Here is a 21,645-nt window from a genome sequence, read left to right on the forward strand (position 1 = left end):
TATTTATTTATACACTTACAACTTATGTGCAAAAATCTACAGCTACATATATTGAATATTCAACAAATGAATTCATGCATCGAATGCTTCAGTCCAAATTAACATCAACCCTTACATATACATTGACAAATGTAGTTTCCTCATATACCACAATTACCTATGCAATTGAAACAAATGAAATATATTATATTTCTGTTTCATCTACTCCAACTATGTTTCCGGTATATACAGAAACCGATTTTACAACCTATGATACAATCCCATCAACCTATCCATTACCAGAAAGCACCATTATTCTTCCACAGGATAAAACGAAGAATCTTCTAGATAGAACAAATACTTATGTACCAACGTTCGAGTCAAAAGAAACAATTGTTCATAAACCAATTCCATATCAATTAACACTTAATTCAAGTACACTCTATATGTACTCCACTGAAACAACGATTTACACTAGCACTTATACAGCAGATATAAATAGTTCAGTCATATTTAAATACACTGAAGTTACAACTTACACAGATACTATCATTTCATATAATCCAATCAATCATCAAGATGGGGAATTAAATGTTACAAGTTATTCATTCATAGATGTCAATACTACAACTAGAACAGTAGTATTCAATGTAAAGGAGACACAACTGGAAATTAAAACAATTTCATATAAACTTTTAAATAGCGTTTTAACAATTTCAAGTGCTGAAAATAATAGTATTAATACATATGTTTGGGATGCATCACAAGTAGCTTCTGGTGCCTTTTATTCAACCTATGCTTACTTTGATACAGAGACAGTCTTTGTAACAAAGAATAATGAAACATATTCTGGAACATGGACTTCTACTCTTGTTCTTACATTGTCAGCAACGAAAGCAATCACAGACACATTTGTACTTTATCCTTCTGCTTCACAAACTGTAGTTCCTTATAATTTTATATCAATATCAACAGATACATATACTGAATACATCATAGATGGAGCATCAAAGACTTCGGGATCTCAAATAGATATAATGCCAAGTCCAACTCCTCCACTCGGTTATGCGTGGGGCCTTTTAGAGTCCTATAAGACCAAATACACAAATACAATTGTCACTGAATATATTAAGACTTTCACTGCATTGAATCCTGGAGAAAATGTTCAAATGCCAACTAATGTTTCAACTAGTTCATTTATTTTAAGTTTATCGAATAATTCTGTTATTAAAATTGAAACTATGGTTCCAACTATATCAACAACAATATATATAAATACTGGTACTAAATTGACATTTGTTATGGGAGATACAATAACATATATAATGAAGGATACCAATACTTTCTTATCAACAATCATTAGTGGGACATTTAAATATGCTGATATTTCATTTACATCAAAAACTTCTACAATTCCAAAATATATTGAAACAACTATTTCATCAATTACAGTTACTTGGACATCATTTCCATTTAAGTTGACAGATATTCCTACTTACACACTAGTTCCATCAAGTATATACACAGTTATCAAATTACCAAATGAAACAAACATAACAACATTTACATACACTTTAGTAAACACAATCACAAGCCTCCGAACACAATTAACAGACGGATACACTATGTTATCAACTATTCAACAAATGACTGCAAGTACTATTATTCCTACTAATGGAAGTAAAAATACATATATAGTAAGTCTTACTCTTACTCCTGCACCGACACTAATAAAAACTCCAAGTTCAACACCAAGAAAACCAATTCCATTGAGAACGCTGGATCCAACGATGACTCCAAAACGACCAATACTGATCCAGGAACAGATTCAAGACTTACTTTAACTAAATCATTGACAGATACAGAAACAATAACATACACACAATCGACAACAAAAACTAAAACATTAACAACAACAGTTGTTGATGGTAAAACTTATAATATTAGTTACTTAACTGATTCAACTGTAAATACAACAACATATTCATCAACGAAGACAAATATTGATGTATTAACATACAAATCTGATGTTTCAGGTAAAGAATCAAGAACAATCACTGAAACACAAACACTTTCAAACACAACAATTGCTAAAGAAACACTTTCAATAACAAATACAACAACAATCCATCAATTAACTACTAAGAATACAACAACATTTACTATCTCTTTGACTTACATTGTTACACAAACATATGTTTCAACAAATGTAGAAACAATATTATTTATTGCAGATGAAGAATATGGAAAGTCAAAACTTAATTCCGGAACAATTATTCTTATTTGTACTATAGTTCTTGCAGCCATATTTGTTTTATGTTTTATTGGTTATACATTGTATCGTAAGGTTCACCAAGCAAGTTCATCGGGCACAAAAGATGGCTCAGATTCACCTGAAAAAACGAATTTGTTTGGAGGAGAAGGAAAAACTGAGTTTTCAATAATGGAAATGGATTCAGATATTGATCAACCAATTGTTACAATAGATAGTGATCCAGAAAACGTTAAATCTGACGAAGATGAGAATTATTTAAACGTGGACTTTTAATTATTAATTTACTTTGTTTTCAATGAAGTAAACTTGATTTTTATTTATTAACTATTTATTATAATGAAGGATTTATTATATAAAAGTTTCTTCATATCAGTAATTTATATCTTAATAAACCATCTGTATCATCACACTGTTAAACATTGTTTTATTCGCCTCAACCTCACTTATTGGCTTTTTTAGTTGGACTTACCTAATATTAATATTCTAACTTTCATTTTCTGCTTCCATGTAAATAAATGTTAGCTGTGGAAAATATTGCTCAGTTTTTCTTCTTATTTATGAGCAATTATCTTTCATAACAATAAGGCTGATAAATGTGTCTCTGTAATATATGCTGATGAGTTGCTAACTATATTTCCGGGCAACCTTTACTAAACCCCTATTTTTATACAATCCAACTTTTTTTGTCTGTTTGTGAGTACCTTTTTTTTAATGAATTTTATTTGAAAGAAATTGTATTCCATAATACAGCAAGCATTTTTATGAGTAACTCCTTCTAAAAATTTGTACTATAATTTGTTTAGATGATGCCAAAAAAAAGTCAAACATTCAATTGATAATAGTCGTCATTTTTGACTTTTTTCTGATCCGAAAACGACTCAAAAAACAAAATTATAAAAAAAAACAAAATTATAAAAAAAAACAAAATTTAATACATAAATAAAATAAATAGAAAGAAATTAAAATTCGTCATCACTTGGAGGTTTGACGTTTCCAGACAAGTTTGATATATCCACGTTAAGTTCATTAGAGTTCAAACTTATATTTGCCTGTGAATCAAGTTTCTTCACTCTTCTGCTTGTTCTCCTGTTGTTTGTCGACTTTGCAGAGTGTCCGCTGTCTCCCTCGTAGAAATTAGGCATTTCTCCGTCGTCGTCGTTGAGATCTATTTCGTTCATTGATCCTTTTATCTTCTTCTTTTTGTCAGATGGAGTGAACAAATTCTCATCCAATTCGAATTGTCCTGTTGGCGGTGCTGCATCGAACATCTCGTCATCGCTTGAGTTGTTTTCTTTGTCCGCCATCATTTCATCGACCATTTGTTTGATGTCGAACGGAGATGCAGAAATTTCTTCTTCATCTTCTTCGAAACTTTGGTCTTTCGCTGGTTTCTGTGGTTCTTCGAACGGGGCAGCACTTGATTCTATGACATCTGTCTGTTCTCCGCCTTCTCCGACCTGTCTTCTCCTTAATTCGTATGCGATGTACTGCAAAGGTAGTTCGTTCTCGTCGCCTTCGATGAAACGCTTTCGCATTGACGGAGCCAAGTATTTTTCTTGTTCTCCGATGTCAATTTTCTTGTATGTATCTGGCAATTTGTTTCCATTGGCGTAATCATCGTCCAAATAAGGCAGCATCAACTGGAATTCTTCGACAATGCCACTGTGGTTCCTCAATGTCTCAGGAGGAAGGAATTTTACGATATCTTCCACTCTTCTCTCAATTAACTTCTCCAATTCAGGAACAATGTCGAAAGGAAGGTCCGTAAACTCTCCAACTTTCGCTCTGTGCATGTCAACAGCCCTGGAAAGCCTCATTTGGGAGTAAATTAATTCTCTCTCTGCGACATCTTTGACGTAGACCTTCGCAGTGCGGATAATTCGCTTTGCATCGTTGATAGGGAACTGCTGTCTGGTCAAATTCTCGTTCTTTTCACAGCAAGAAACAAAATCTGAAACTAATGTAATTGTTGTGATCCTGCTGCCATCGATATCAACATTCTTGAGCTCGTTATCGAAGTTGAGGAGCTCGATAACTGCTTGGACACCGAAATCTCCGATTTTGTTGTTTCTGATATCCAATTGTCGCAAAGCGCACAGTTTCGAGGCCGGCCTTATCAATGGAGAAATTCTATCGGCAAGTTTCTCGGCGATTTTCGTTTCTTTGCCTTTAACTCCGCCTGCCATCAAATTATGAGCTTCGTTGACGAAAGGAATGACGTAAGCACCGAAGAACTTTGTGTATTGGAAGAACTTCTCGTCGTATTTGTTCTTTTCGGCGATCTGAATCAAAAGAGGAAGCAATCTTTTTATCATTTCAAGTTTTCCGGTCGGATATTTGAATAAATCGGCCTCTGCGTCTAAGGTGCCCTTCCTTATCAAGTAAGGAATGACCAATTCGCCAACTCTCTCTTTTAATTCGTCTACATCGTTGATTCCTTCTGGAGAACAGATTTTCGTGGTCAAAAACGCTTCAAAGATATCAGTAATTGCATCTTTGAACTGGTTGAGTGGAGGAATTGTCTCTCTGGCCGGATAACCGCCGATATAAGAACGAATTTCGAAAGATAAGCCGACAGCAAACAAAAATGGCAATAATTTGACTCCCAATGACTTGTTTTGACCACCCCCGATATGGAGAACCTCTAAATTCCTGATTCTCAAGATATCTGGCAATTCATATTCAATTCCTGCCATTGAAGCATCGAAATTGTCACTTAGAGACAATTCCCTTAAATTAGGCATCCTTGTGAACAATGCTGTCAACAATTGCAAGTCAGAAACATGCATATAATTTGTATCCATCGAAATCTTCTTCCACATTGACAATTCACCATTAAGGAAGCCTTTTACGACAGCTATCAAAGCAGATCCGTTCAAATTCAGCTTGTTTATGATGATTGTTAACTGTAATAAAGAAGATCTGTTTGAAAGTAGGGTAATTATGTTTGCTACCTGTTCAGCGTTGAGTCCAGTGTTTGAAATATCCAATGTGCAGAGTGTATCTGAGTTTTCGATGATGTTACAAAGCAAATCATAAGATTGTTTGTCTAATTGGTCATTTGCAAGGTAAAGAGCTTTCAAAGGCATCGGATATTTATTGAGTAAAGCCAATATGGCCTTAACATTCAATTTAATGTCCGAAATATCGAAAGAAAGCAAAGATTGTTTTTTGGCCTCAGAAACAACCCTCAAATATTGTTCGAAACGCTGCAAACTGACATCAAGGACCTCTGATCCGGCGATGTGGAGGTATTTAACACCCCAGGATGGAGGATTATTGGCTAATGCGGTGAATAACTCCAAAACATTGTAATCAATCATTCCGCAGTAGTTTAGATTGATGTACCAGATAGGATTCTTACGTTTATCGAACAATCGATTGAAGAAACCAACGAAATCGTTGAATTTGTTCCTTGAAAAATCGATATATTCAATTGGAGCATCAGGATTGCATTGGAGAGCCCTGGAAATGTGTTCCAAGCCTGTTGTAGCGCCGCAATCGGATAAATAAAGTAATCTAAGCGCTCTTGTTTTTCTCAAATGAAATGAAATGGCGAAAAACACATCTGGACGCTCGAAACGGCTGCAGACAATACCAAACATGTATGGTATGTATATTAATGCTCTAAAAATAGGAATTAATTCAGATCTTGTCATAGATTTTTCTGGCATGAATCTGAAAGGTAAATGGCCGATGTTAAAGATACCATTGTGGTTGATTACTTGATGGTGGAAGTATCTGACGACATCGTGGACGTATTTCTGTTTTTCATTTGAACAAAGCGCGAAATACGAAAACTGGAACATTTCTGATGGACTCAAGTCGGCATTGAAATGTGGGAAGAGCTCTGGATGGTCTGTTTCTGGATCAAGACGTAATTCTTCTGGTAACTCCATATAACGTAAAGCGTATGACGTAGAATGGGCTAAACAGAAGTTTCGTAATGTATGGTAAGCGAATTTGAGGACTTCATCGGCTTCGATTGTTACTTTTGGTTTGATTTTCTTTTTTGTTCTTGTATCGATCAAAGAAACAAGACGGATCATCAAGAAGCGAACGCTTTGATAGTTTGTGCCATAATACAGTTTTTTGATGTGCAAAACATGGAAAAAGCAAAGTCTAACGTACATTGTTGGTTTTGGTGGCGGAGCGCCCTTTTTTGTTGGCTGAGGAGCAACTTTTATTGTGTTTGGTTCTAATGCAATGAAGTAGTGAGGTGTAATAGCGATAATACACTTATGATGATTTCGTTTTTCAAAACGAACAACAGCACGTACTGCAAAACAAATATTTTGTCTGTTTGCACTGCCAAGTGGTGATAATTTGTTGATTTCTGCTCTTAATTCGTCCCATTCTTCTTTGGAAATTGGTTTTCTATAAATTTCATCAAGTAAATCTGGTGAGTGATTAGCTTTTGGGGCTAAGCAATCGATCTCTCCCCTATCATTAGTAGTCGCTGGAAGACAATAAAGTTCATCACTCATTTTTTCAAAAAAAAGTTGTTTTTTTATCAAAAATCAAAAAAGTGTCAATTTGATTTTTATAGCAAAATGTTTGCTATTTGAGGTATTTTAATTAAAGATATATAATTTGGTATACATATATATTTTAAATTATATGCTAATATTTAATACAATCGTGTAATATTCGATGGAAATTGTTAATTATAGAATTTCGAGTTTCTAATGTTTTCCGATCTAAGGTAAAAGTACTTGTAAATGTATTCAAAAAAAAAAAAAAAGGTAGTGGGGCTTCCAGGCGCGTTGCGCCCTCTAGCCCTGAAGATGTTTAGTATAAATGAAGTTTATATTCGGAGGGCTTCCAGGCGCGTTGCGCCTTCTAGCCCCTAAGAAATTTTGCCCAAGACCCAAGAGGAGGACCGAACCCCAGCCGACCAGCCGGTGACAAAACCAAAACCGTTGTTATTTACATCATATTAATGATGTCACTTTTAAAAATGTCACTTTTTGTTTCACTTTTCACAAATTATATATGTTTTCATGCTTTGTCACTTTTCTGTCACTTTTCGGGTAAAAACATTTTTATTATTATATATAAATGAATTTTACAAAACCACCGTTACCATTCTTTGGAAATAAGAGTAGATGTAAAGATATTATATTGAGAGAACTTAAGAAACTACCGAATGGTCTAACATTTGTAGATTTGTTCGGTGGAAGTTTCTATATATCCCATTTATGTCATACAATATTCCCAGACTCAAAGATTATATGCAATGACTTCGACAACTATATGGACCGTCTCAAACATATTCCAGACACAAACAACATATTGAAAGAGTTAAAAGAAAAGATACCTATAGGTAAGATGGAACGTATACCATTAGATAAGAAAAATATTGTGAGAGAGGTTTTGAAAAAAGCAGAATATATTGACTGGGATAGTATATCTGCTAGACTATTATATAGTGGTTCTATAAGAGTTCATGACATTGAAACACTTATGTCAAAAGTTTTATATCTTAACTATACAAATGTTTTCAAAGAGGACATAGAAAAATATATTGAGGGTATAGAGTTTGTGAGATGTCATTGGACAGAGTTGTATGAAAAATATAAAGACAAGGAAAATGTTTTCTTATAGTGGACCCGCCGTTCTTTAACACATGGGATTTTCAATACCAAGTAGACTGGACTTTGAGAGACTCTTTAGAAACTTTAGACGTTTTACATAACCATCCATGCTTTTACTTTACATCCGATAAAAGTGGTTTGGAAACCGTTATGAGATGGTTAGAGGACATACATGACTATGAGTTTAGATATGACAAGATAGAATATGAGAGAGGTCCTATAAACTGGAGAAAGTGTCACAATAAAGAAATTTTATTAGTAAGTAAATGTGGTTTGAAATAGGACTACTTGTTTTAGGTTTTTTCCATTGTGTCATTTATTTATTTGACGTGGCAGAAAAGTACAGAGAATATGAAGATGAACCAATGCCTGCAAATGTTCAGTATATGTACTCGTAAGAGATATTTTTATCTAATATTAAATGGACGCACAGAACTTAGCGAATGCACAGCAACCTGGACAACCAAACCCAGAGAATATTCCAAATGAAGTTAGAATACAAACTGCAATGGCAAACTATGGTCAAGTGCCAACAGATGTACAAATGCAAACTGCCATGTCAAATGACGCCGCGTTAGGTTTGCCACCATGGTATGCAAATATGAGATGGAAGAGTTTTATACAAACCCTGAAGTGGGATATAAACAACTTTGCAGATGACGCGAACACAGGAGTTGACCCAGAATATGTTTTCTACCAGAGGAGAAACAGAATGTATGAGCTCCAGTTAAAGAATGCTATGGAACTCAGAAGGAAACGTAAAAGACTAGGCGGACATTAGATTTTTACACGTAGTAAATGGGTTTCTTCAGTAGTATTGGAAACTTCTTCAGAAGAGTTGGAAGAGGTTATGGAATGGAATAAAATCTGTCGGAAAAGGAATTTGGAACGGAGTCAAAAATATTGGTAAAAGAGTAGGTCAGTTCGTTGGTATTATACCTAAAGACCCTGAACCAGAAGAACAAGCTCCTGTTATACAACAGCCTGAACCTGCACCACAGTCTAGTTGGCAACCAAATCCAACACCTCAACCGTATTAAAAAATTATATTTTTATCGTTCGATAGTAGTTGTATATGAAACTAAGTTCTAAGTAAAACGCATGGTATAATGGAATTATTCTTTTTCTTCCTCTGTAGTAAACCATACTTGAAAGTCTGAAATACTTCCACTTGGTGGTTCGTATAACTTTGTAGGTTTTTCGTAAAAGTCATTTGCCAAGCATAAAAAAGTTTTGGGCGCCAGAAAATGAAGCATGAACAATAATAGCATCTGGGTCGAAAATATTTCATATGTTCCATTAGGGTTTTCGACTTCATAATAGTCCGGGTGTACTGGATATGCTGCAGGCTGATTTAACATCCTCATAAATCTATACCATGCCAAGTGTTATATTTGTAGAAATATAAACGTTTTCTCCAAGGTCTTCTATTTTATTGATTTTAACAGTTGCATTTTTCCTGTCATAAATAATATCGAGATGGTATTCTCCTTCGTCAATGTTATACTGGTTTGCATATTCGATATAGATATCGTTTATTTTTTCTTGAAAAGCTTTGAAGAGTTGTTTCTAAGTTTACAAGCAAATTCACTTGTAAAAGTTTTCCCTGTTCAAATTTCTCATACATACGTTTTCTTTGTTATAGTATCGAACTTAAAACCGACCGTAAATGGGAAACCATGTATGGCTTCTGAAATGAACTTCATTCTACGAAAGCCAATAGCTTTTGTGACGGATGGGTCTCTTAACCATCTTAATGGGTAGTCAAAACGATAGCCTTCATGCTTTACGGTATCTGTCTCAAACTTTTGACCGACATTAGTAAAAAGTTCATCTAATGGTTTAGTTGTAGCAACTCTTGAATTTTCTTTTTTCTATTGGAAGCATATTTTATCTAGAATAAAAATGTCGAAAGATATTGCTTCCATGAGAGAAATACAACACAACGACAACTCATTATGCAAGCTCTAAATAAGAACACAACAAACTTTTCAAACTATTCTAAGATATCTGAGTCATTGAAAGAAGGAAACTTAAAACTGACATTAAACCCAATGACAGATGAGTTTCTATTTCAAGACAAGAAGAACAATACTGTCTGTATAAATCCAACAAAAGGAACTTTAAACGAGAAACCTATAAATGAACTTCTTTTGAAAGCAGATGTTGACAACAAAGCTGACAAAGAATATGTAGACGATGCAATAGCAAAAGAAGAAGAAAGAGCTAACAATGCTTATGCAACAAAAGAACATACTCATCCTGAACTAGCAGACAAAACATATGTTGACAATAAAATGTCAAGTGAAGTGACAAGAGCTGAAAACGAATATTCTAAAAAGACTCATATACATACCATTGCAAATATTACAAATTACAAGAAACATTAGAGACAAAAGCAAATAAGACTCATACACATACCATTGCAAATATTACAAACTTACAAGAAACCTTAAACAGTAAAAGTAACGTTGGACATACACATACCATTGCAAATATTACAAACTTACAAGAAACCTTAAACAGGAAAAGTGCCGTTGGACATACACATACAAGTTTACAACTTTTACAGCAGATGATATTACACTAAACACAACCTTGCCAAGTAAAGGTCCAACAATACCACCGGCAACAAGTCTTGTAGATACTTTGATATCTAATGACAATAGTATTATGCATCTAAGACAGGAACTCAATGTGCTTAAACAAATTTTGCCGAATCTTATTTACCCGGTGGCTCATTATATGTTTCAATGAACTCTACCAGACCAGAAGTAGTACTTGGTTTTGGAACTTGGACTCAAATAGTCGACAGGTTTTTGTATTGTGCAAACTCTTCAAAGGAAACAGGTGGAAGTAAAACGATTTCAGGTGAAAATTTACCTGCACACAGTCACTACATAGATTTAAGTACATCTCAAGCAGGTTGGCATAGTCATAGATATATTGGTTGGTCAGGAATGACAAAAGGTAAAGGATATGATGTTAAAGACGACGTTAAGTTTGCTATAAATGGTTACTGGAGTGACACTCAGGGAGAAGGAAACCATACACATTTCGTTTCAGGATATACACAAACAACGGGACAAAGTAAAGAATATATGCCACCTTACATGACAGTTTACGCATGGTATAGAATTGCTTAGTCGTCATTTTCAACTTCTTTAGCATATTCGTCAGGAGTTGTCTTATTTGTTAGGAACTGTCTTTGAAAGTATACCACCTTGAAACTTTGACAAGTTTGAAACGAGGTCTGGCAATAGTAGTTTTATCTTCTGCTTGCAGTGTGTACATTTTGCCAATGTTTGCCTAAAACTTCATAATATTCTCTTGTATACTTTCTTCTATTTTTACGAACACGAATGTGAGTACCTGTCGGGTTCCCATTGTTGTCATAGTCAATAGTATTTTCATATGGGTCGCGTTTAGGTATTTCTATTTTTACTTTGTCACCTTTCTGAAGTTTGAAGCCCGGCATTCTTTCTTGTTTGTCTCTTTGACTAAATTATTAAATATATAGTCTTTCTCTAAGTCAGGGTTGTTTTTTCTTCTTCGGGGGAGTGGTTTCCCAAACCTTTTTGTTTACGGTTATTGTAAATATTTAAAACTTGTCTCATCTTTGCCATGGAGAAGTGTCTATACTTGTCGTCATATGACATTTCATTTGCTTCACCACCTTGTGGTTGGTTTAAGTCTCTTAACATTTTTATACAACCGTCAATGACACCAAGAGCAGAATGGTTTTGGTCGACAATGAAATATTGGTTTACATTTTTTGAACGCAGATAGTTTTTTACATCATCTGATTTGAAAGAACTTTCACAGTCAGATGTCAGTTTTGTTGGATGGTATTTGTCAACGAATATTGTCAAAGCAGTTTTCACATCTAAAATATTTTTGGACCATAATGGTATGGCTTCACAGTATCTTGTGTTTTGACCAACAAATATTAACCAGTATGGAGGTCCATCTGTTCTAACTCTCGGAATGTTTTCCAAGATATCCATAAACCAAGCATTTGTGTTGAACTAAAGATTTTTATCATGAGTGCTTTTTTTGTTGCCTTAAAACATAGGGGTCCTTGTTTGGATTCGTCATTTTTAACCCATAAGAAATGGGTTTATTTGGCGCATTAGCAGGAGTTGCATCTAGATTTTTACCCGCAGTGGGAACAATAGCCAGAGGTGCATTTGGAATTGGAAGGAAGATTTTGAGGTACATTAGGTATACTTAAAGAGAATGCACAACCTATTATACAAACTGTACAGAAAGGTTGGGATGTAGCACGAGATGCAACAAATCTTATTCCAAATCCTGAAACAAGAGGAAAAGTTCAAGGATGGATGGACAATGTAGGAAGACAAGCAGGAAACTATTATAACAAAGCAAATGACTACTATAACCAAGCAGGACACTATATGGACCAAGGTGAAAGATTCTTTAACAGAGGATTATAACCATGCACAACAGTGGTAAACAATAACCAACCTCAACCGCCTCAAACGTGGGGAATGTAAAATTTTTTACTGAGATGAAATGAACAATACAGCATTGAGACAAATGGGTTCAAGATGGATTTGTCGACTTCCAGCAGTTACACAACGTGTTTGTCAAGTTCTTCCTATACCTCAGGAAGTTTTAGACCGACTTAAAAAACAACAACAACCAGTTGAAAACAAACCAAACTAAAATTTTTTTACTGAGATGAAATGACCGAAGAAGTTGAAACGGTAGATTTGACACCACAAACAAAAAGTTCAGAACCATTGTCAAAACCTGTCAAAGAACTTACAGATGAAGAGAAAAATTCAATAATAGAAAGTGCCAGGTCTGGAAATACAAACCCTAACTACAAAGTCACTTTTTATAAAAATGGAACGGCTAGTATCTCAAAAAAGAAACAGACTCTCACAAATAAAATATTGAAGTCTGAAGGAGCTTTCGAGACAACAGATGGAAAAGTTTACTTCACTGACCAACAGTTCATTATAGAACATCTCATTGACTTAGAGTCGAAATATTCTAAACTTTACAACAAACACAAAAAGTTGAAAGGAAAACAAAAACAAATGGCATATGATATTTATGAAGATGTTGACGACACAACTGTTCCTGCAAGTGAAGTAAAGTCAGAGGAACCGAAAAGTGACGAAAAACCGATAGAAGAAGAAAAACCAAAAACTGAAGATAAACCAAAAACAAAGTTTAGTTTCCAAACTAAACCAAGTCAACCTTCATTAGCTGGTATGGGTTGGCGTCAAAGACTTATGGCAGCAGGCGGTTATGTTAAGTAAAGAAAAAAATATTTTTTTTCTTTTTATAAAAATGCCCCCATATAGAATGGATAGAAAATCTGCTAGAATAAAAGCAGAGTTGCAAAGATATGGTTGGAGAGTTTCGAAGAAGTTTAAATATAGGAAGGGAAGACCCATAAAAGTCTATGACAAATGTCTGGTCTTCGCTACGAAATGGATTTGGAAACAGCACGTGCCAATTATCCAAACAGACTAGAGAGGTTAGAAGAAGAACGTCTTATGGACATGCCTTTCGATGTTAGTGAACCTCAAGTTGAAGGACACGACGGCTTTGCCAGATTCTACTGGAAACATGACGAACAATTGCATCCTTTGAGAAGGAAAAAAGGTAGTGCAGAGGATGGTCATGCTCCCATGGAAAGAACAAGATATGCATATGAAAAGTATCGTGAAGTTAGAAGTCAAATTACATCTGGTCGAACCTTTACAGTAAACTTTGACGAAGGAAAGAACAAAGAAGGCTTCATGGGAGTACTTGCTGCCATACAAGACGGAAATAAGAAAGGACACAATCTCAGATTGACCATAACAGATTGGATGGTCACATTTACTATGCACATGGCAATGAACAAACAGCCGCAAAACTTCTTGACGCTTTCAAGACTACAAAGAGAGAACAAATGGTTGACTCCGACTCAGACATTTTGAATGCAATTGAAGGAATTGCAAGTGTCAAGTTCGAATGGTACCAACCTAACCCTCAAGCAGTCAGACAACATGCTGGATACTTCCCCTTCATAAATAAGTCTGACATTGACTTGACAAGGTATGGAATTTACAATTCAATTGAAACAATTGTCAATGAACCTTGCATTCTTACATGTCTCAGGAACTCTGGTCTTGTTACAGAAGAGAAGATGAAGTATCTTGAGTCATGTGTGAAGACAAGGTACATTCTCAGAGGTCAATTGGCAAAAATTGCACCGTTGGCAAATGTCAATATCCGAGTCAACATACCTACAGCTAAAAGGTTCTTCACATGACGACTATGTTGTTGAGTTCAATTTACCATGGTTGAAGATTGTAATTGTCCACAACCACTTCATGTTGAACGAAAAGTCTTACAAACCCATTGTTCGGAAAAGGCAAGTGCAACATTGTCAGAGCTGTAAACATTCTTTTCGAGAAAGGTTTGTTGAACCAATTCCAGATGACAAGCTGACAGAAACTTTTGTACCAAAAGACGAAACAAACTTTTCACTGTTAGCAAGACCAAAAGTTGTTCCAGACAAAGTTCTAGTACAAAAGAAGTTACACAGTTCCACAAGGAGTTGGTATGTTCGGATACCAACCTGAACCAGAAGAACTTCCAATGAGGTTGCAAGAACTTCAAGATGCTATAAACAAACTTCCATTGAGACATCCAATTGACGTCAAATTGTATTGGAGAGCATCTGAGTTAGGTCAGAAGGTTTTATATGAAACAGGTTGCTTCGACGATGTTTATGAGATAACAGGAGAAGTTTCTCAGAAGATAAGAGACTCACTTGAATTTCCACAAACTGGACCAATTGGTTGCGACAAGTTCGACTCAAACGAAAAGATATACTATGTCGACCTTAACGCTGCATACATGAGGTTTGTCCAATATTCCGACTGGAATTCCAAACGAAGATGGTGAGTTCCCGGGAAGGAACTATACAGTTGGAAAAGTCATACAACAACTGTATGATATTAGGAAAGCTTCAAACCCCAAACTTGCAATGACACTCAAATTGCTTATGAATTCGACATGGGGATATTCCATTAAGAAACCTCAAGAGATGAAGAGTAAACATTATGAGAAGGTCGACAACTTTGTTGAAAGGTTTTCTCCTTTTGTTTTGAAGTACGAATTCACTCAAGGTCAAAGTGGCTTAGTAACCACATTAAAACCTATTGTCGAACATTGGTCTTACCCTCAGTTCGCAAAAGCAGTCCTTGACAACTACAATAAATTCTTCTCCGAAGTCAAATCCAAAGTGAAGGTTTACTATGAGAACATTGACGCACTCATGACGAACGAAGAAGGATACAACAAACTCATTGAAATGGGTTTAGTCGGTGAAAAGATGGGTCGATTCAAATTGGACAAAATTTTCACCGAAGTTCATGTAATATCGAAAAGGAAATATTGGGGCATACTTGAAGACGGCACAGAAATAAAACATTGCATGAAATAAAAAATTTATTTTAAAAAAGTGACATTTTTTATTTTATTTGAAATGTACGCTGAGTTTGTTGGAGAAGACCGTTGGGAAACTTGTTTGTTAGATGAGAAATATGAAATGGCATACCATTTTAAAACAATATATTTTTACATATATTAAATGCTTCAGGTTGAAAAACAAAGAACAAAAGTAGCAGATACAAAACCGTTAGACTATATCTTTACAAATGCTGGTAGGACTATTTCAGATGAAGAAATTTCATCCCGAGCATACAGGTTTGACTATCCAATTCGTTGGCTTCAAAGTCCTTCAGATGCAAAGGCAATAGGATTTAGAAGAGTTTTGTTTTCAAATAGAACTAACGCATTTATGTTCGCAGTATATTTTCATGGGCAGTATAAAGGTTCTGATGGTCTAATAGACAAATTTGACGAAATGAGAATCTTTACAGTTCGTTCAGACGAAAGTCTTGAGAAAACTCTAAATGACTTTCAAACTCAAATGAACAAATATTATTGGGAATTTCAAGAAAAATACGACTCTTTACTAAATGGAACATACTATCTGAAACTAGAATATGACAAGATGAACTCCACCGTTTCATTTCAAAAGATTGAAATTAACCCTCCAAGAGATACAGAGTTTTTATTTTGGAAAGTAGACAAACGTTCTTGGGCACAATTTCTTCGGTTACTAAACCAGAACGAACCATTACCACCAGATGGTCCATTTAAATTTATACTTCCACCAACAGATTTGATGGTTTATAGAAACGTGTTTGACCCTCAAAATGTTATGTGTCATGCAAGTTTCAGTTCAAGCAACAATAGTTTTCTATGTATTGGTAAGGACTTTTATGACTTTGCTTCTAAATTCTACGAACCATCTAGTAACAGTTTCTCTGACTTTCAAGTTTGGTTCACAACAAATGGTGTGCAACATATTATTCCATTGTACTATGACTTTTATCTCGAATTATCTTTCATATATAACTACGGAAAAGTGCTGAAAAAGTATTGAAAAATAATGTTTATGTTAGCATGTTAGATCTAACACGTTTTCTAACCACTTTTCTAACATCGTAGAAAACTCATGAAAACAATTTATTTTTGACACTTTCACAAAAAACATAAAAAAGTGAAGTTAAACGTTAAGGTTTACTGAGAAAGTTGTTCCCGGACCAAAAATATAATTTAGGTGAAGAGGTGAGATCTCACCCGTTTTTTCACCTGTTTTTTCACCCTCTTGAATTTTCATGAATTTTCATGAATTTTATATATTAATGTTTTCGCTAAGCCACTTTGTGCCGTCAGTCAGTCAGTCAGTCAATGAAATTTACACCAAAAATAATGTTTAGGTGAAGAGGTGAGATCTCACCCGTTTTTTCACCTGTTTTCTAACATCGTAGAAAACTCTCGAAAATCTTGAATTTCCTTAAGATAGAAAAAATAAAGTTAGTTTTATTTTATTTATTTTTTTATTTTGTATGTAAGAACAGAAATGACAAACATTGAGTTTGAAACAGTTAGAAAGATAGACAATGACACCAAAGTGGTTAGAATCGGTGATTTAAACGTAAGATACTCAAAGAAATACAACAAATATTCTTTGTCAGACATTATATCTCCATCTGGAAAGAAAGCAAAGGACTGGGTTAGAATTGCTTCTACTCAGAAAATTTTGACAAGAAATCCTGAGCTTATGATATCAGTAGCATTTCATGGAACAAGAGCATATCTTATAGACAAAAGTCTTATACCAATAGTTTTGTTATGGTTAGACCCAGTTGTTGGATATAACTTCATAACTTATGGTTCATTCGATACGGAACGTTGCAGTGAAGGCTTACTTTACATCGTTCAGAAACCGAAGGACTTCAATACAAAGAGATATAAGATAGGAAGAACATATAATATAACTCAAAGATATGACAGTACAGTCAATAGAGTCAAGGTTGTGTTTGCTAATGATATGAGAGCTGCAGAAACAGAACTACTTGAAAAGTTTGAGAAAATGTATGGTGCTCCCATAAAAGGTAAAGAAACGTTTGAAGTAGATGAGATAGATAAAGCTATAAAATTATTTGACGAAGTTGCTGAAAAATACATGTAAAGCGTTTATTTTTGGTCTTTTGTGAAAATTCATGAAATTTGGTCATTTTTCACCAAAAATAATGTTTATGTGAAGAGGTGAGATCTCACCTGTTTTTTCACCTGTTTTTTTACCCTCTTGAATTTTGTATAAAAAGCAACCGCCGGAATTCAGACTGTTGCTATATTCTTCACAAAATGCTTGTTTTGAGGTCGAGCCACTTTTGGCTCCACCGTATTCTTTCAACCAAAACTCATGAATTCAGCAAAAATAAAGTTTATGTTAGAATGTTAGATCTCACCCGTTTTCTAACCACTTTTCTAACATGGTCTAAAACTCTCGAAAATCATGAATTTCCTTAAGATAGAAAAAATAAAGTTAGTTTTATTTTATTTATTTTTTTAATTTTGTATGTAAGATATGATTTCAGGGATTTTTTTGACGAAGTGTCAACCTTCACTTCGTCAAAAATAACAGTTATATAATGAAAAAGTGAAAGTTATTCTTCATTTTTTTGTATTTGACGAGAATGTCGGGTAGATGGTTAGATCTAACACGTTTTCTAACCACTTTTCTAACCTCTTGAATTTTCATGAATTTCCTTAAGATAGAAAAAATAAAGTTAGTTTTTTTAAAAAAATATTTTTTATTTTTATTGTAAGAACATGTTAGCAACAACAGCACCAAACTCGTTAGTCATGAATCCAACATCTATGTTAGTAGAAATGAAAAGCTTCATTCCTTCTTCATATACTTTTGAAACAGAAATCCAGAAGATAAAGCAAGAACTTTTAACAAGTAATTTAGACTGTAGTGCGAAAGATGAAACAAATGAAGAATATCTTTATGAAATGCAGGACATTATTGACCATTTGCCTAAACTACCTGAAATCCAACAACAAAAACTCACTATTCCTGAATTTGACGAAATTGAAGTCAAACCAACTGACTCAGTAGAAATAAAGAAGTTCATACGAAAGGTAAATTATGAATTCCTTGGTTTTCATTGCAACCATAAAGTTATGGACAAAGATTGCGACATGGTTTATAAAAATATTTCTGACATATATAAATCTGAAGAATTTAAGACATACGACAACTTTGTTTCGTTAGTTGCTGAATGTGTTTGGGAAATAAGAGATAAAGATAGAAGAGGCAAAGTATGGAACAAACAAATAAGACCCGCTATGTTTGAGATGAAGAGAGCAATTGACGCTTTAGTTGTTTTAGCTGGTTTTATTTCAATGTATAACGCAAAAATGAACCCGCAATGTTCTAAATGTAAAGCAGCAATTAGGAAATATAACTACTCCGTCAAAGAGATAGAACGTATGAGAAACGACTATGCAGACTTAAAGAAAGAAGCAGAAAAGCCAGCAGAAGATAAAATGGACATGTTAGCATTTCTGAACAAAAACTATCCAACTGCTGACGATTTCCTATTATCTGACGTCAAGAAGAAGTATAAAGAAACCTTCGGCATAGTTAAAACATTCGATGTACTAAAAGAAGAAATAGAAGCTACAAAACTGTTTAAAGTCATGAACCATCGCAACATATACCATGTAAAACGCTTGTAAATAGTTATGTTAGAAAAGAGGTTAGAAAACGTGTTAGATCTCACCTCTTCACCTAAAATATATTTTTATTGAATTCAGCAACAAAGTTCATGAGTTTTGTGTGTTTTAGACCATGTTAGAAAAGTGGTTAGAAAACGTGTTAGATCTAACATGCTAACATAAACATTATTTTTTCTATCTTAAGGAAATTCACGAGAATTCATGAGTTTTGTGTGTTTTAGACCATGTTAGAAAAGAGGTTAGAAAACGGGTGAGATCTCACCTCTTCACCTAAAATATATTTTTATTGAATTCAGCACAAAATTCTTCGATGTTAGAAAACAGGTGAAAAAACGGGTGAGATCTCACCTCTTCACCTAAACTTTATTTTTGCTGAATTCAGCACAAAATTCTTCGATGTTAGAAAACAGGTGAAAAAACGGGTGAGATCTAACATGTTAACATAAACATTATTTTTGCTGAATTCAGCACAAAATTCTTCGATGTTAGAAAAGAGGTTAGAAAACGTGTTAGATCTAACATGTTAACATAAACATTATTTTTGCTGAATTCAGCACAAAATTCTTCGATGTTAGAAAAGAGGTTAGAAAACGTGTTAGATCTAACATGCTAACATAAACATTATTTTTGCTGAATTCAGCACAAAATTCTTCGATGTTAGAAAATAGGTGAAAAAACGGGTGAGATCTCACCTCTTCACCTAAACTTTATTTTTGCTGAATTCAGCACAAAATTCTTCGATGTTAGAAAACAGGTGAAAAAACGGGTGAGATCTCACCTCTTCACCTAAACTTTATTTTTGCTGAATTCAGCACAAAATTCTTCGATGTTAGAAAAGAGGTTAGAAAACGTGTTAGATCTAACATGTTAACATAAACATTATTTTTGCTGAATTCAGCACAAAATTCTTCGATGTTAGAAAAGAGGTTAGAAAACGTGTTAGATCTAACATGTTAACATAAACATTATTTTTGCTGAATTCAGCACAAAATTCTTCGATGTTAGAAAACAGGTGAAAAAACGGGTGAGATCTCACCTCTTCACCTAAATTATATTTTTGGTCCGGGAACAACTTTCTCAGTAAACCTTAACGTTTAACTTCACTTTTTTATGTTTTTTGTGAAAGTGTCAAAAATAAATTGTTTTCATGAGTTTTCTACGATGTTAGAAAAGTGGTTAGAAAACGTGTTAGATCTAACATGCTAACATAAACATTATTTTTCAATACTTTTTCAGCACTTTTCCGTAGTTATATATGAAAGATAATTCGAGATAAAAGTCATAGTACAATGGAATAATATGTTGCACACCATTTGTTGTGAACCAAACTTGAAAGTCAGAGAAACTGTTACTAGATGGTTCGTAGAATTTAGAAGCAAAGTCATAAAAGTCCTTACCAATACATAGAAAACTATTGTTGCTTGAACTGAAACTTGCATGACACATAACATTTTGAGGGTCAAACACGTTTCTATAAACCATCAAATCTGTTGGTGGAAGTATAAATTTAAATGGACCATCTGGTGGTAATGGTTCGTTCTGGTTTAGTAACCGAAGAAATTGTGCCCAAGAACGTTTGTCTACTTTCCAAAATAAAAACTCTGTATCTCTTGGAGGGTTAATTTCAATCTTTTGAAATGAAACGGTGGAGTTCATCTTGTCATATTCTAGTTTCAGATAGTATGTTCCATTTAGTAAAGAGTCGTATTTTTCTTGAAAATTCCCAATAATATTTGTTCATTTGAGTTTGAAAGTCATTTAGAGTTTTCTCAAGACTTTCGTCTGAACGAACTGTAAAGATTCTCATTTCGTCAAATTTGTCTATTAGACCATCAGAACCTTTATACTGCCCGAAAATATACTGCGAACATAAATGCGTTAGTTCTATTTGAAAACAAAACTCTTCTAAATCCTATTGCCTTTGCATCTGAAGGACTTTGAAGCCAACGAATTGGATAGTCAAACCTGTATGCTCGGGATGAAATTTCTTCATCTGAAATAGTCCTACCAGCATTTGTAAAGATATAGTCTAACGGTTTTGTATCTGCTACTTTTGTTCTTTGTTTTTTCAACCTGAAGCATTTAATATATGTAAAAATATATTGTTTTAAAATGGTATGCCATTTCATATTTCTCATCTAACAAACAAGTTTCCCAACGGTCTTCTCCAACAAACTCAGCGTACATTTCAAATAAAATAAAAAATGTCACTTTTTTTAAAATAAATTTTTTATTTCATGCAATGTTTTATTTCTGTGCCGTCTTCAAGTATGCCCCAATATTTCCTTTTCGATATTACATGAACTTCGGTGAAAATTTTGTCCAATTTGAATTGACCCATCTTCTCACCGACTAAACCCATTTCAATGAGTTTGTTGTATCCTTCTTCGTTCGTCATGAGTGCGTCAATGTTCTCATAGTAAACCTTCACTTTGGATTTGACTTCGGAGAAGAATTTATTGTAGTTGTCAAGGACTGCTTTTGCGAACTGAGGGTAAGACCAATGTTCGACAATAGGTTTTAATGTGGTTACTAAGCCACTTTGACCTTGAGTGAATTCGTACTTCAAAACAAAAGGAGAAAACCTTTCAACAAAGTTGTCGACCTTCTCATAATGTTTACTCTTCATCTCTTGAGGTTTCTTAATGGAATATCCCC

The 21,645-nt window shown here is 34.2% G+C and overlaps 8 protein-coding genes and 2 pseudogenes across 10 annotated transcripts, besides 1 other annotated feature; 9 read left to right on the forward strand and 1 right to left on the reverse strand.

Moving 5' to 3' along the window:
- Positions 1–83: 83 nt before the first annotated feature.
- On the forward strand, positions 84–1,823 carry TVAGG3_0239700 (uncharacterized protein; the record flags this gene model as incomplete). The annotated part of the gene is made up of 1 exon (XM_001323443.1): positions 84–1,823. The coding sequence occupies one exon, from the start codon at positions 84–86 to the stop codon at positions 1,821–1,823; it is 1,740 nt and encodes a 579-aa protein (XP_001323478.1).
- Positions 1,824–3,178: 1,355 nt separating this feature from the next.
- TVAGG3_0239710 lies at positions 3,179–6,756 on the reverse strand (the record flags this gene model as incomplete). Its single annotated transcript, XM_001323442.1, has 1 exon — positions 3,214–6,741. One exon carries the CDS (start codon positions 6,739–6,741, stop codon positions 3,214–3,216), a length of 3,528 nt encoding a protein of 1,175 aa, XP_001323477.1.
- Positions 6,757–10,196: 3,440 nt separating this feature from the next.
- Positions 10,197–21,645: part of a mobile genetic element that runs on past the window's edge.
- On the forward strand, positions 12,388–12,540 carry TVAGG3_0239730 (uncharacterized protein; the record flags this gene model as incomplete). The annotated part of the gene is made up of 1 exon (XM_051227626.1): positions 12,388–12,540. The coding sequence occupies one exon, from the start codon at positions 12,388–12,390 to the stop codon at positions 12,538–12,540; it is 153 nt and encodes a 50-aa protein (XP_051112612.1).
- TVAGG3_0239740 (phage tail repeat-like family) lies at positions 12,561–13,145 on the forward strand (the record flags this gene model as incomplete). The annotated part of the gene is made up of 1 exon (XM_051227627.1): positions 12,561–13,145. The coding sequence occupies one exon, from the start codon at positions 12,561–12,563 to the stop codon at positions 13,143–13,145; it is 585 nt and encodes a 194-aa protein (XP_051112613.1).
- On the forward strand, positions 13,192–13,734 carry TVAGG3_0239750 (annotated as a pseudogene). The gene has a single exon. A coding segment is annotated over exon 1 (543 nt).
- On the forward strand, positions 14,835–15,328 carry TVAGG3_0239760 (annotated as a pseudogene). Its single transcript has one exon. A coding segment is annotated over exon 1 (494 nt).
- On the forward strand, positions 15,476–16,336 carry TVAGG3_0239770 (uncharacterized protein; the record flags this gene model as incomplete). The annotated part of the gene is made up of 1 exon (XM_051227628.1): positions 15,476–16,336. One exon carries the CDS (start codon positions 15,476–15,478, stop codon positions 16,334–16,336), a length of 861 nt encoding a protein of 286 aa, XP_051112614.1.
- Positions 16,817–17,428, forward strand: TVAGG3_0239780 (organellar and viral DNA polymerase type B; the record flags this gene model as incomplete). The annotated part of the gene is made up of 1 exon (XM_051227629.1): positions 16,817–17,428. The coding sequence occupies one exon, from the start codon at positions 16,817–16,819 to the stop codon at positions 17,426–17,428; it is 612 nt and encodes a 203-aa protein (XP_051112615.1).
- Positions 18,073–18,679, forward strand: TVAGG3_0239790 (organellar and viral DNA polymerase type B; the record flags this gene model as incomplete). Its single annotated transcript, XM_051227630.1, has 1 exon — positions 18,073–18,679. A coding segment is annotated over one exon (607 nt), but the record flags the coding sequence as incomplete, so codon positions are not given.
- On the forward strand, positions 18,739–18,987 carry TVAGG3_0239800 (organellar and viral DNA polymerase type B; the record flags this gene model as incomplete). The annotated part of the gene is made up of 1 exon (XM_051227631.1): positions 18,739–18,987. The coding sequence occupies one exon, from the start codon at positions 18,739–18,741 to the stop codon at positions 18,985–18,987; it is 249 nt and encodes an 82-aa protein (XP_051112617.1).

This window comes from Trichomonas vaginalis, chromosome IV, assembly GCF_026262505.1.
Source record: "Trichomonas vaginalis G3 chromosome IV, whole genome shotgun sequence".
NCBI classification, from domain to species: domain Eukaryota; phylum Parabasalia; order Trichomonadida; family Trichomonadidae; genus Trichomonas; species Trichomonas vaginalis.